This window comes from Lepidochelys olivacea, assembly GCF_965140295.1.
Source record: "Lepidochelys olivacea isolate rLepOli2 genome assembly, chromosome: 12".
Taxonomy (NCBI): Eukaryota; Metazoa; Chordata; order Testudines; family Cheloniidae; genus Lepidochelys; species Lepidochelys olivacea.
In genome coordinates this window covers 9,784,637-9,800,163 of record NC_140422.1, presented here as the reverse complement: position 1 = coordinate 9,800,163, position 15,527 = coordinate 9,784,637, and the positions used below count along the sequence as shown (strand labels likewise).

Here is a 15,527-nt window from a genome sequence, read left to right as displayed (position 1 = left end):
TCATTAAAGGGGAGATTTCTAAGGCACAAAGGGCAGTTCTATCATTTGTGCCTTTGACAATCTCCACCAAAGTCTAGAAGAATCAGAAAGGTGGCTCTTATCTCCTCTGCATTTTTATTGTCACTATGGCACCTATATACCCTTTCTTTCTAGTTACTAATATATATCAACAGGCATATAATCACGGGGTACCTGTGGAAAAAATCTTACATAACTATGTAATTGAAGACTGTATCATAATGCATACGCACAAGGGGGCTGAATTAATGTTCCGAAGGCAACTTTAATTCTGGCATTTACTAACTTTAAGGACTTGAATTTGCAACTTTAATATTCTTTTAACTTATTTTTTGGAAGTTATTCCTTATATGGAGGGCAGAGGGCACCATTAAAAATAGACATTTACTACCAATAGATGTTAAATTTACAGTGGGATTCGGAGTAAAGAATATCTCACACACTAGGATAAAGTCAAACATGGTACAGTAAATGTTGTTTTTAATGGCATGAACTGTATGTGTTTGTATAGATTTGCACAGTGTGTATAGGCAGTTACATAAATAGATGTGAATTTATTTTAGCTGGCTCATCACTATACTAGCTGGGCATACCACAGAAATTAAAAAACAATTATTACCAGCAATTGGCACAAATCAAAAAAATCCATCCCAGCTTCTACCACTAGTGCCAGTTAATGCGGGATCCTTCCAAATTATGTTCTAAAAGTAAGAAATATTCCAAGTAAAAAAAGTCTAGCATTATGTTCCAAAAGTACATGAACTTGGACTCTGGTGGACTGTAGGAGAGAGCAAATTCCGGAACCAAAGGCTGTCTGCTAGTGATGTCCTACTGCTTGCTCAAAGGAGTTTAACCCTGGGCCCAAACAACACAAGCTTTGCCAGAACAGCAACTGCTCTGAAGAGTATAGGGAGAGGGGTTGTCTAAGACAGCCAGCATTATAGATACTAGCTACCACCACCAAGAAGCAGCTTGGAAGCCAGGACAGGGTGTAAAGCACAGGTGTGTGTGTGTGCGTGCGTGCCCCACTAAATAGGCAGGTAGTTGCAAACTGCTTTTGCTGAAGCATCCAAATGACTTCAAATGGTACCCTAAATAGAACACATTATAGCAGTGCAGCCTGGAGATGGCAAAAGGCATGGAGAGGGCTACATCTGAGAGGAAAGGTCAGTGTCTGAGCTACCACTACTACATGGGCATACAAAGAGATGGATCCACTAGGATCCTCAGAGTGCGAACCAGTAAGACAAGGGGTGGGAAGAATCATGATCCCCACGAGTCTCTTAAAATGTTCTCTATTATGCATAGTGGTTTATACTGTGCTTTTAGTCAGCTAGGTTAGAGATAAATTCAAGTGTTCAGATTGGGATCTAAAGTTTAGGACCAGCAGATTTATGGATTCGTAGTCACTGTTCATGCCCATTTGCTTAGTGGAGATATTAGTGTCCATAGGGAATCTATCCCTTCTAAGGAAGCTGGGTGTACCAGTTATGTCAAAGAAAAAGATACCTCCAGTACAGTCCAAAATAACGACTATCCTCTCATATCATGTGCTTTTCTTTTGAAATGGCTGATGAGATCAATATAGTGCTGATCACCACTGAAGAGGTTAATTAATCTGGTTTGGGTAGATAGATGTTCAAATGAAAAAATTCAAAATATTGACTGCCCCTGCATTGCCTAGTCTGGTCTCATTTGTGCTACTACTTGGCAGCCAGGATTCTCAGGAGATGAATAACCTACCATGCTCAGCTTTGGATCAGATGCTCACGGTCAATTTAGTTATTGCATCTCCAATCTCAAATGAACCCTGAAGTTGAGTAGAAAGGTATCTGAAGAACAGAACATGAAGTTGGCAGACACTCTGAGCTGGCATCTGGAATTATGAATCAGCATTCTAGAAATGAAAGTCAAGATTTATTGACCGGAGTTTATTAGTAAAGCAAAAATTTCCCTATACTTTATTGGCTCAGAGGTAAATCAATTTTAGCTGAACTCAGATACAGCCAAATCAGAATTCAGTTATTTACATGCTTGTGTAGCTTTGCTCCAAATCTTAAATAAAAGAAGCTTCCTGGCTTGAAAACATGATCATTTCAGTCAATGAATGAGCTAGAATAATCTTTTTATACACTATGTAGCAATTGTACAACATAGTATGTGCATTCTATCCAAGTGTCAGATGTTACTTGGTTGACAATCTATTTTTATACTTGTGAACCGGGGTACAGTGGTTGAGTTTTTGTAGGCATGTTTGCATAGGGGTTTAAATTATTGAAACTTAACCATTGTTAAAGGTGATGCTATCAAGGTAAAAGCTGTTCTTAGATGTGTTGCTAACAATTAAAATTATTAAAAGCATTTAAAATCTTTTACTTTTGCTAGCTATGAAGTTTACTGTTTTGCACTTTTGAAATGGAAGTTGAAATTAAGTTGATCACTTTCATTTTCTATTTATAGTCAGTCTCACTTTTTGGTTCTCATGCATTAAATTAGAACAGTGCTGCAGTATTTGTGTTTACAACTTTGCAGGGGAATGTTTTTAATTTAAAAAGTCACAGATCTTTGTTAGGTAATGTACTTTAGACCGAAAATGTAAGTTTTGTATTTTTAAGTACTAAATCTTGATATTTACCAATTTTGCACTGTAAAGAGTCTGGAAGGTTTTAAGGAAAAAAATATTAACTGAATATTTTTAGACATGCCAACTTTCTTTACAAACTGTGAAATTGTAGAATAGTTTGTTTGCTCCCGTGAAAATCTAGCTCTAACTCTTTGTTGAAAGTTATACCATTAATCCATCTTACATTCGCAAGTTCCTTGGTCATCCCATGTTTTAGGGCCATTTGCAGCAAGTCAGTTGTACCCTAGTACTAGAGAGTTATCACACTTCTAACATCAGTACATTGAATTCTCAGTTATCAGGAACTTTATTATAAGGCTGTCTTTAATGTCAGGCCGATGTAGTCTGACTCTGATGGAAATCTATTATATTTTAAACCTTTCGCTATGAGATGAAAAAACCGTTCAATGAGAGGGGCTAGGCTGTACTTCTCAGCCATGAATAGTAACAATTGCTGTATGAAAGTGTATTAATCATCACAGAACGTTATTCCTTTCCATGGCTTCGCTGATGAAAGTTTATAGGCATATGAAACCTTGTGACAGAGCAAAACTTGAAGAAATAAAATTGTACAGATTTCATCTGGTCCTTAAATAAAAATACCTGAACAAAATCAATAACCTGCTGAGAACGGAGGGATTTGGTTTAAGCGTACCTGTCAAGTCTTAAATACCCTAGTTTTCTGATCCTCTCCAATTCCTCCAAGATGTCACTGCTAATTTATTACTGCTTAGCCCCAGAATTGTCTTGTGGTTCTAAAGACGGCAGCTGAGACATTGCGGGTGCAATAGTTGAAATAGGGGTATCAGTTCTCAGCTCAGTAAGATACACTGAACAAAATGCAAGAATGGGATCCTGTGGCCCTATAGCTAGGGACAAAACAGATACAATAACATAAGAGCCTGTAACAGCCTTGGGGTAGTAGATGGTTAGTACGAACGTGGCTACAGACTGAACATTCGTGTTTCCATTTTCTGACCCCTTCTAGTTGGAATTGAGATTGTCACACAGCATCATCCCTTGCCAAGAATAATGTTGCTGTCCTGTAGAAGCAGGTCTGGTTTGCTCCTGTTGATGCAGATCAATGTCCTCCTTAGGTGATGCATCTAGCTCAAACTTCAAAGAAGTTCCCCCTCCCTTGTTTTTGAGTGTGTCCATTTTCATACACATTTATGGATTTTGTTGCCTTGACAATAGACTGTGACAAATGACATCATTAGTTCCAAGTGCAGGCATTTGTGAATGTTCCAAGGATCCCTAGAGGGAACTTGAACTGTTGATAAGAAATTCTAAAACGGTGGAAGTGCTGCAAAGAAGAAGATTGTCAAGGGACGCTTTCAGTTTAAAAGATTTTAAAAAATATTATTGGATTTACAGCAGTGTTGGTATTTTCAGTTTGAGAGTCTGATCCTGCAAATCCTACTAGATACGAGATTTACTATAATCAATAGTGTACCCTGAATTATAATTCTCCTTGATCCAGTGCCAATAGTACTAGTTTGTTGCATTAAATAATCCTAGAGGCATATATTTGCTATTAGACTTGAAGTAGAATAATTGGTACTAATTGTGCTCTGACAGAAATTAAGCATTGAAAATGCATGTAGTATTCTGATTGTAATTTGTACTACTTTAATACTCAGGATAACAATATCACAACACAAAATACCATTTCTCTGTCTCTTTCAGTCTGTTATGTAACCTAAGTGTTTCATGAACAGTGCATCTTGTAAGGCAGTCATACCACAAGCTTCTAACTTCAACAACTGCACTGCAGAAACTATATACGTGCCCAGCTCACCATATGTATTGTCAATATGAAGCCAGCGGAGCTAGTTCTGCACTATCTAACATTTAATACCTACATTGTGTAGTCATTTACATCAGTATATAGTGCAAGGCAATGGAGAATCAGGCCCATTAATTGCTCCCAAAAATCAGATGGGCAGGATTCGGCAGTGAATCACTTTTTGTTGTTGTTTAGACATTTTCTTCTGTTTTAGAGTGCTATATTTTCCAACAGTGAATCTTTGTACTTAGTGGAGTTTTGTTGGCAGGGGCATTTGGAGAGTTCACGAAGTTGAGAATAGGATATTAACTAATTGTATACAGTAGCAGCAACCAGCTCCAATGACATTAGGGCTCCATTATGCTGGGTGCTCTATCAATGCACAGTAACAGTAAGGGCTAGATTTTTAAAAGGTATTTAGACACCTAAAAATGCAGATAGGTGCCTTGTTGGAATTTTTCAAAATTAGGCAATGCCTGACTCCCATTGGGCACCTCTAGGTGCCCAAGTACCTTTAAAAATCTGGCCCTAAAGAGTTTAGGCTCCTAATTAAGACAAGGTGCAACAAGGCAGTATAATGAGGAAGTAGAGGCTTGGGGTGGAGAGGACCAGGGATAGGAAAGTGGCCTATTTTTCATGATTTACAGTTTTGGAGGATTTGAGATATACAGGTAACATTTTTAATGCCATTAATCTCAACGGGCCTAAGGTCTTTCACCTTTAGGTCACCAGTTCAAATCCAGCCCAGGTAATTAGGGCCCAAAAGTCATCATTTGCTGTCTGTTCAATGGGCCAGTTGAAATGAGTTATATTAACCCACCGTGTGCCACCAGCACAACTGGCACTAATTGGTATGCTGTTGGCAGTCTTGCAGAGACTAGAAATCGAAAAGGCACGGTGACTGGTCCCTCCAGGACAGGGGTTATGTAAATTACCCAGGCAAGGTGGGAAATCTACATTGCCATTGCCTGCAATCAGACCTGTTTTGAAGATAAATAAGGGGCATCAGTTCCTTCAGCTGTCGACTTAGCATTAAATTAGTGATGAAAGGGAGACATTTAGGAAATACTTTTGTCAAATCTGAGGGCTAAGATTTAGAGAATTTATAAAATGTAGCTCATAGTTAAGAATCTTGACTACTATTGTGATTTTTTTTGTGTGTTTTTAAAATTCATTACAGAATGTTGCTTATATCGCCTTAGAAACCAAAATGAAATCAGGTTCCAAATTAAATTGGTGCTGCTGTAGTCTTGAACAGAGAGGTTGCTTCAGAGTGATGGAAGGACCCTCCTCTCCCTTCCAGGGGCATGAGCTGAGGACACAGACTGGAGAGTCAAGTTTTGCTTTTGCATCGTACCAGTTTTTGCACTGTATTTTAAAGCTTGCACTATGTGATTGATTTGCTTTTCCTTGGACTTGTTATTTCCTTGCAGAGGACAAGCTGGAGCAGCAGCACTCCCTGTTTACACGCTACAAAGATCCATGCCGGCTTGGTCCTGGGGAGGAAAAATCATGGGCAATTGGTAAGGTTTTGTCTCAAAACTGTCAGAGGCAACCTATTTTATCCTTATGTGGCCCTGAGACACCACCTCCAGGCAGCACATGGTATAACTAAGGGGCAGTAACAGCAATTAAGTGGGGACTAAATATTTACAAACTATGGTTTAAAAGTACTGTCCTCAACCCATGTCATATCTTTTGCAAACCTCAGAGTGCTTTATTGTACTATACCCTGTACCCAGATAGTGGATGAGGTGATCTCTGCCAAAACGCAGCCCCTGCTGGAATTGAACATGGCATCAGTTTCGAAGACTACTCAAGTACCCTGCCACAGTTTAGCGACGTTAAAATTAGTTTTTAAAACCCAGTTGAACCATTGTGGTTTCTTTGTATTCCAATTCTAATCTCTCAGTTGCACCAAGCTATTTATATGTAAACTGAAGTATTCAGCTTATGATCTGACTCTTCCAGCCCCATTAATTTTATATTATATATAATATTATAAACCATTGTTTGTGACAAGGTAATTAAACAATTCCATTGGCACTGTTTTCATTTTTACATCCAGTTCAAATGGCATACCTTAGGAAAAAATTTATTCCTGGTGTAATTCAACTGAGTTACACTGGAGATTACTTTGCCCACTGGTCTTCCACTGAAAAGCTTTAAAAACAGGAGTGGAGGAGGATTCACTTTAATTAATTACCTTTATTTGACTGATTGAGGAAGTGGTTGTATTTAGTCACATGTGGAAGAAAGTAGACCGCAGGATTCAGGAAATCTGAGACTTGGAAAAGCTAAAGAGAAGCAGATCCCTACAATCAAGACCCAGGGATTTCAGTGGAGATGGAGTCAAGGCAGTGGTTTACCCAGACAACATTGCAGAGGTGGTGATAGAAAAAATTTCAGATGTGGACACTTGGCTGCTTTTAAGGGTTAGGTAGAAAGTACAAATATACAGGGTTGGGAGGAGGGTTTCTGGCAGTTGAGAGGGAGTCTCACCCCAGCTCCCTGCTGTTGAAGCCTTTTGCTGATAGCCTATATACACTAAACCCTGCCTCCCTGCAGCCAGTTTTCAATTTATCAGGGCCTGGAAATAGCAACAGGTGAGGAACACTGAGTGTACAGCTCTGCTGTGGGGAAGAATGAGGAAGAAAAAAATAGACCATGTCTGCAACAGAGTGGAGGGTAGGTCGCCAGGAAGGTTTAAAAAGCTCGGGGGTGGGGGGGAGGTTCTGTGCAGGAGGCAAGGGAGAAGAGACACAAAGGGATCAGAAAGAGGGAGGATGGAGGAACTGAGTGCAAGCATTCCCATCCTCATTGCAATTAGAAGGTTTTTTGCATTCGTTCTGACATGGAAGAGTCCCATTAGATCAAAAGCATAGCCTGCATGGGCAAGATACAGTCCCTGAAGGGAGGACATGTCCAAAGCAAATGCAGTCGGTTTAATATAAGGGTGCTAAGTGAGTATAAAATGCTATCAAATCAGAAAGGAACACTTTCTGATTCCCCTCCCTTTGCACAGCTACAAGTAATTACGCAAGGTGCAAGTAGCAATAGATATGCTGAGTTAGTCACATTTTCTGTTTTGTTCACAGGTACCTTGTTAGATCCTGAAGGATTGTATGACGAAGAAGTGTGCACACCAGATAACCTACAGAAGTATGCACTCATTCTCTCTTTCACTATTAATTGAAAAGCTAGTTTGTCATTTTCCATTTAATATTTTAATTCAGGTTATAAGTGACTAAAATTTATTATCTGATGGCTGTTTGGTTGCCTTTGAGAAATGTTGCTTACCTTTGATTTGGCAACAGCAGCAGAGGTACTAAGGATTTAATTAATTCTAGAAACTGTACTTACTTTGCATCTCTATAGGTGGTCCTGCCTGACCCCCAGGAATACTGTGAATGTGGCATAATGTAAATATGTATCGATAATAAAAGGATAAAGCACTATCGTATTACTGCCCAAGCCAGATAGGGGAGTCATTCTGTCTTATACCCAAGTGGAAGACTTCAGATTCTAGAGATGTAACTCTGACATCTTTAACCAGCACTAGATTTACACCAAAACAGTTAAAAAATGAAATGGGTGTGTGGGGGGACAGAAACAGGACTAAGTAAACTCTGGGTCTAACCAACCTTGAATTTTGAGGAAGTTTGGATCGTGACTCCAAAACCTGTGGCTATTAACCATATTATCAAAAGAGGTATGCACTATAAAATTCAAAGCTGGCTAATATTCAGTGAATTCACACCTCTGTATACATTCGGTTTGTTGGAACAGGACAACAAAACAAAGGTCTGAATGCTACTAGACTGGCCCTAACACAGCCTGTTTGAAGATCTCTCCACACCTGACCAGTCCGGTGGACTTGGTACTAACAATGAGGGAACTGGTTGAATAAAATAACTGGCCCAAGAACTACAACTCAACCCAGACTAACCCGGTGAGGTTATGTAGATGCTGTCATAGTAGTAGAAAGTTCCCATAATTCATTGTATATAAACCAACCCGGGGGGGAGGAGGAGAGAAGATGATCATTACATCAAACATGCCATGGCGGGGGGGGGGGGAGGGAGGGAGGGAAGCTGAGTATCAGCCAGTAGTACTGGCCTGTACTTGCAGTTTATTTTCATGATATGTTTGATTTAGCTATATGTCTTGGGCATGTTCCAACTTACTGCTGCAAAAGACCACTTACCAAAGGCTGACAAAACCTGAGGAGACATTTCTTTAAGGACTATATGAGACCTTAGATAATATACTGTTGAAGCAATTCCGATGCTAGTTTAGTACTTTGCTGAGCAACATCTTTAACAGACAAGCATGTGCTTGTCCTTTGGACATTGTATAAATCATAATAAGTACAGAAGATCCAGCTGCTGCATGGTATCAAAACATGCTTTCTACAGAATTTCTGGAAGCAAGTCTATAAATGAAATATACTACAGTGATAATAAGGTTGTTTGAAACTTGGTTAAATATGTAAAACAAGGGTTGACATGAAACTTAACTAAGTTAAAATTTAGTTGTATGGAACTTACAGATTTTAAAAGGTAAAATCTGTGCCTAGCCTATATTCAACAGTTTACAAGCTGTAGCCTGTTTTAGGAACACCTTATTAATCAGCAGTTAGGAGCAGTTATTAAGGGTAAACTTCTCAACAGGCCTCCAAAATCTACAAATCTATTTACATTTGCATATTTGCCTGTGCAAGCCAAATGACCCCTCTCTTACATGTACATTTGCAGGCGCATCCATTCAGATGTACAAGATGCAAAACTATCCTGTACTAAAGGCATTTATGCAAGTAAAAGAGGGGTCCAATTGGCCTGCACAAGCAAATCTGCACATGTAAATATGCATGTGCACGATTCCCCATTTTTTGGCTCCAAGTGCAGGCAGGGAGACTTACAAACTGGAGCTCCCTAAAATTTTTGTGGATTAATTTTCAAGGGCTCCTTTGGGACAATTTGTCATTGAACAGATTTACTGTTCCTATTAAAATAAAAAACAAATATACAAAAACCCCAACCATAAAAGGAGCTATTTGCATTTAGTAATGAAGATGGGTCACATTGATAAATGGTTTATAAAGGATTAATACTTACGTTACATGCATGAATAGGTGAATAGTATAGATTGTTATAAGCAACCCACTGAACTCTTAATTTATTAGCCATTTATTCAAACATCTGTCATTTATTAACTATCTAGAAACTATTTATGTGCAACCGTAATATAAAGTATGACTGAAAGAAAGGGTTCAGGAGTTTTGTTACAGGATTAAATGAAAGACCTCTTACCTGCCAAGATTAGCATTGGGGTTCTTCTTCTCTTGGAACACTTAGCAATTCCCTCATCCTCTGAAGTCCTCATCCAAAACCTACCTAAGTCAGTGGAAGGAAAAGGAGTACTTGTGGAACCTTAGAAACTAACAAATTTATCTGAGCGTAAGCTTTCGTGAGCTACAGCTCACTTCATTGGATGCATTCAGTGGAAAATACAGTGGGGAGATTTATACACACAGAGATCATGAAACAATGGGTGTTACCATACACACTGTAACAGGAGTGATCAGGTAAGGTGAGCTATTATCAGCAGGAGAGCGGGGGGGTGGGGGGAACCTTTTGTAGCAATAATCAAGGTGGGCCATTTCCAGGAGCTGACAAAAACGTCTGAGGAACTGCGCGGGGGGGGGGGGGGGAGGAGAGGTGGGAATAAACATGGGGAAATAGTTTTTACTTTGTGTAATGACCCATCCACTCCCAGTCTTTATTCAAGCCCAAGTTAATTGTATCCAGTTTGCAAATTAATTCCAATTCAGCAGTCTCTTGTTGGAGTCTGTTTTTGAAGGTTTTTTGTTGAAGAATTACCACTTTTAGGTCTGTAATTGAGTGACCAAAGAGATTGAAGTGTTCTCCGACTGGTTTTTGAATGTTATAATTCTTGACGTCTGATTTGTGTCCATTTATTCTTTTACGTAGAGACTGTCCAGTTTGGCCAATGTACATGGCAGAGGGGCATTGCTGGCACATGATGGCATATATCACATTGGTAGATGTGCAGGTGAACGAGCCTCTGATAGTGTGGCTGATGTGATTAGGCCCTATGAATAGATATGTGGACACAGTTGGCATTGACTTGAATGGACTTTTAATCAGGCCCTAAAGGAGGACAGGGATTTTCATAACTTTTCTGAAAGTGATTTAAGGCTTTAGAGAGGCCATCCCCTATAGGAGGGAAGCATTGGAACTTGGATTCTTCTTCAAGTAGTGTCCCTATGGGTGCTCCACTTTAGGTGTCTGTGAGCCCCTGCACCTCTATTCAGAGATTTTTGGTAGCAGTGTCCCGTTGAGCCCCCGCATGTGCTCTCGCTCCCTCATGGTCTGCCTCTTAGCACTGGGGGGGCGGACCCCCCTCACTTCCTTCTCTACCGCCTTTGGCCTCTGAGGGAAGGAGCAGTTGTCCCTTCCTTATCTGTGTCATTAGCATAAGTAGTGTTTGTTTTGTTACCTTTGTTCTCCCTAAAAGTACTCGGGCTAGTATTTTGTTTTATTTTATTCCTTTGGTTTAAAAAGAAAAGAGAAAAAGGAAAAGAACTTCACTTTCCTTCCCTGTCTGGGGGCATTCCCCCCTCTCCGCAGACATCTAGTAGACTCATAATTATTTTCTTTTTCAGTTTAAAAAAAAAAAAAGTAAAGACGATGTTCTTCTTCATATTCCTCCCTGCTAGAGGACGACACCCCCTGTCCGGGGGCTTGCCTGGCTCTCTCTGCCCCAAGCGGTGCCTCTCCTGCCTCGGTAGGACAATACCAGCAGCGGAATCTCCTGCTGTGAGCTCAGCTGCCGCTGGGGGTCAGCACAGAAGCTCTGGAAGCTGAAACCTGAGAAGGGGCTTCCTGCTGTGAGCTCTGCCCGGCTCTGAGCTCTGTTCTCCACACCTACAAGGGCTTCTGTAAGCTCTGTGCTGCTCTGAGCTCTAATCTGGGCAACTACTGCACCAAGAGGGCACAGTTACCGTACCATCTCTAAAAGAGCGACACAGAGAAGCCCGGCTGTCAGCTCTGCTTTGGCACAGAGACACCAGAGGCTTCCACCTTCATTCTCTGAGGCAATGGTACCATCCCCTAAGGAGAGGGGACAGTTACTGTACTATCTCTAAAAGAGTGGCATAGAGAAACCCTTTGGTACCAGATACAACAAAACTCCCATCTAGGAAGTGTTCTGTACCTTCCCAACCATTGATACTGACTTCAGACATTCCTCCGGGGTTCCGGATGAACCCATGGTAACACAGGTACTCTGATACTCTGGAGACCTGTGGCCTCAGTACCCAGAGAGAGACAATTACCATACTGTCTCTAAAAAAGTGGCACCAACAAACTTTTTGTACTGGGCAAAACTCTCATTTAGGAGTGCTCTGCCCAACTATCGGTACTAACAATGTACCCCGGACCCTTCTCTGTGGTACCAAATGAACCTGTGGTACTGCATGAGCTCTGGTACCGTGGAGACCTGATGATTGGGGAAGAGCCACAATCCCCATTACTTGGTACCAGGACCCCTGTATCGAGCACATCCCGGCACCCAGAATCGCTCTTAGCATTGGACTGTATACTGCCAATACCCCAGTCAGCAGCACCCTTACCCACTGACGAATCTGACACTGGCAAGGAGGAGATCATTCCCTGGCCCCTCAAGGTGGCCCACCACCACACTACAAGGGTCATCCCCAATTCCATCACGCCAACCGCCTGTGCCTGCCTTCCTGCCTCTTCCTCCCAAGGCCATATTGTAACTCTTCGGGTATATACACGCACATGGCGCGACCGTCTCCGGTGTCTCTCAGGGAGAGTCCACCAGATGGTTTGCTACAGCCTGGCACCTGAGCCAGGGTAGGAGAGCACCTGAGCCAGGACAGGAGAAAGCTTTTTCAGAACAGGAAAGAAGGGGGAAGGGGGAAAAAAAACCACCTGAAGAGGAAGCTACCTCTTCAGCACACTTCTCATCTCTCCCAGATGAGAGTGTGCTGCCCACCCCTCATCACTAGGTGAAGATTTAAGAACTTTCTGTATCTTATCAAGAGGGTGGCAGACGAGCTGCAGATTCCCTTACAGGTGGTGGCAGATACACATCACAAGTTGGTGGACATTCTGCACACTACCTTCTCATCCAGAACTGTCCTTCCAATTAATGAGATGATTCTAGATCCTGCCAAAATAGTCTTGCCGAGACAGCCTCCATCGCACCAACCAGCAACAGAGTGTAAACACAAACAATCCTACATCTCTTCCCAAAGAGGCAGACTTTGTTTTCAACATCTGTAACCCAACTCCATCATAGTGGATGTGGTTAATGCATGAAGCAAGCAACATAATGCCAAGTCAACTCCCTATGATCAGGCTTCGCAAGTTGGCGTATTCATCAACAGCATTACTGTTTAGAGTCATAAATTACCAAACTGTCATGGCCAAAACAATTTTGTTAATCTTGGGAAACCCAAGATGTTTCTGAAACATTACTGGAAACACAAAAAGAACAGATTCAGACCATTCTTAGAGAAGGTCAGTTAAGAGATAGACCGGTCCTAGAGACACCACTGGATGTAGCTGTTACAGCTGCCCGCCCAGTCTCCATGACAGTGGTACTGAGGTGGGTTGTGGGGTTTGTTTTTTTTGTTTGTTTTTTTTGTTCGCCACACCTCTCTAGATTGCCCAAAGAACTACAGACTTCCAATTTGAAGGGCCAAACTCTTTGCGGAGAAGACAGATTTTCTCTCCACATCCTGAAGGATTCTCAGACCACACTACACTCCTTAGGAATCTACGCTGTGGAACAGAAGAGAAGATATACCTCTCAACCACACCACAGATCACAATCTTCTCAGTACTCACCATCTCTGTGCTGTTATGAGCCACAGTGTAAGAAGCCCAGGTCTCAAAAGTGAGAACAGTCTGCAACCCAGTCCATGACCTCTCAAACTGCCGCTTATAAGCACTGAACAATGATAGCATCAGCTGCCATCTATACACCTGTCACACCACTCAGAAGTCACCTTACTTCACAGCAGTTAGGACCAGCTCTAGAGCAAAGAGATTGATTTTAGCCCTGAACTTACAGGGTGCCTACTTCCATATCTCAGTACAACCATTGTGCAGGAGATTTCCTACTGCTTACCTTTGGGGCAGGATCATTATAGGTACAGACTGCTCCACACAGGGTAGTCTCCAAGGTTCACCTCATTGTAGTGGCATACTAACCCTGGTACAGTGACTGGACTGTATCAAGACCAACCTGATGTAGTACAAGTGAGAGTGCTCCTCTTACTACCCACATTCACCACCCTGGGACACATGTCTCTGTAATATGCTGGGGAGCTCACCTACAAAGCAACAAGGTTCAGGACAAATGGCCTTCCACAGAAATGACCTTCCATATCACTCTTTTGGGGCTAGGGGCTGTCAGGAGTGCCTGTGCACAAACTCTGCCTTTCATTTAAAACAAACAAACAAAAAAACAACCCACACACACAAAGGTTATGATAGACTTTATACAAAACATACAGGTCACATTAACTGCCAAGGAGCTGCCAGATCGCCCTCTCTCTGCAAGACAGCATTCAAACTTTGGAATTGATGCACCCATCACAATGTGCTCATCTCAGCTGTCTGTCTACAAGGGATACAGAACGGGATAACCAACAGTCTCAGTTAGAATTTTCTCATGACAATGAGTGTATACTTCATTCACAGGTGTCAAGATATAGCCTCCATTGGGGAAACATTCACTGATAGTTGCCCTCATCTTCCCAGCGGACAGGGCCCACTTCTGTGTCTTTTCCCAGTTTCCTACCCTATCCAAGATTCTGTTGAAAATCCAACAAAACAAAGCAAGATTGTGATTGCCCCTCTTGACTATGACAAGTCTGGCTCCCTTACCTGACATAGATGGCAAGTGCCCTCCTGTTCCTCTGACGTCAGCCCATTCCTCACCCACTCTCTCAAAACAGTGGGCTGACCCTTCACCCCAACCCTTGGGTCCTCCGCCTCCAGGCTTGGATCTTTCTTTGTTCCAAGGCTTAGAAGCAGAATGCTCTGACAAGCTGAAACACGTTACAACACAACCACAAGTTGACCACTCCACATACCTATCTACAGAATGGAAATGACTCCAAAGTTTGTACCATTCCAAACGGACAGACCCAACCTCTTTTTTCCTCCCTGTGATTTTTCATGACATTTTAAACTCTCACTCAGCTCTCTTAAGGTACATCTCATGGCGAAAATGGCTTCCCACTTAGAGTTTGCTCAACCACTAATGCGTAGACTCTTTAAGGGCATTGGGACTCTCTTCCCCCATGTGACACCACCCGCTCCAGCCTGGGACTTTAATCTAGTTCTCAGGGCTTCGACTAGACCTCCCTCCGAGTCCAGGGCAACTTGTTCTCTCTTATACCTGTCCATGACGACAGCATTTCTAATTGCCATCACCTCAGCTAGGCACATAGGAGAAAAGCGTCCCTGATGGCACACCCATCATTCACGGCCTTTGTCTTTAAAAAACAAACAACTCTAAGGCTATATCCCAAGTTTCTCCCTACTTTTTCTGTACTTTCCATATGAATCAACAAATCCATCTCCCTGTTTTTTCCCAAAACCACATTGTGACAACTGGGAGACAATTGTGCATATGCTAGATATTAGAAGGACATTAGCATTCTACTTGGACAGGACTGAGGACTTCAGGAAATCCCCTAAATTCTTCCTTTCGTCCACAGAAAGATAAACTCTGTGATAACTCCTCAAAGACTATCCAAATGAGTCTCTAGTTGCATTAATCGCTTAGCAAGGGCGCAACTTGCTTCTGTCCATACACACTCCATTAGATCAGTTCCTACCTCAGTCACATTCCATAGGGATACCCCTATCTCCCCTATCTATAGAGTAAGGATTGAGGCCTCTGTCCATACTTTCGCAGAACATTATGTGATCACTGATGATTTGGCCGCTGACACCATCTTCGACTCCACAGTACTCTCTGAAGTAAAAGACTCCGCTCCGAAGTCCCAGCCTCCAGTGGTGGGTACTG

General features: G+C 41.9%; 1 protein-coding gene across 2 annotated transcripts in view; it reads left to right on the top strand.

Annotated features, from left to right (window-relative positions):
* Positions 1–15,527, top strand: part of SMPD3 (sphingomyelin phosphodiesterase 3) — a 253,523-nt gene that overhangs the window by 225,535 nt on the left and 12,461 nt on the right. For both annotated transcript variants that reach the window (XM_084644719.1, XM_084644720.1), the window contains exons 6-7: positions 5,864–5,953; positions 7,529–7,592. In XM_084644719.1, coding sequence (XP_084500845.1) covers positions 5,864–5,953; positions 7,529–7,592 — 154 coding nt within the window. The remainder of the gene's footprint in view (positions 1–5,863; positions 5,954–7,528; positions 7,593–15,527) is intronic.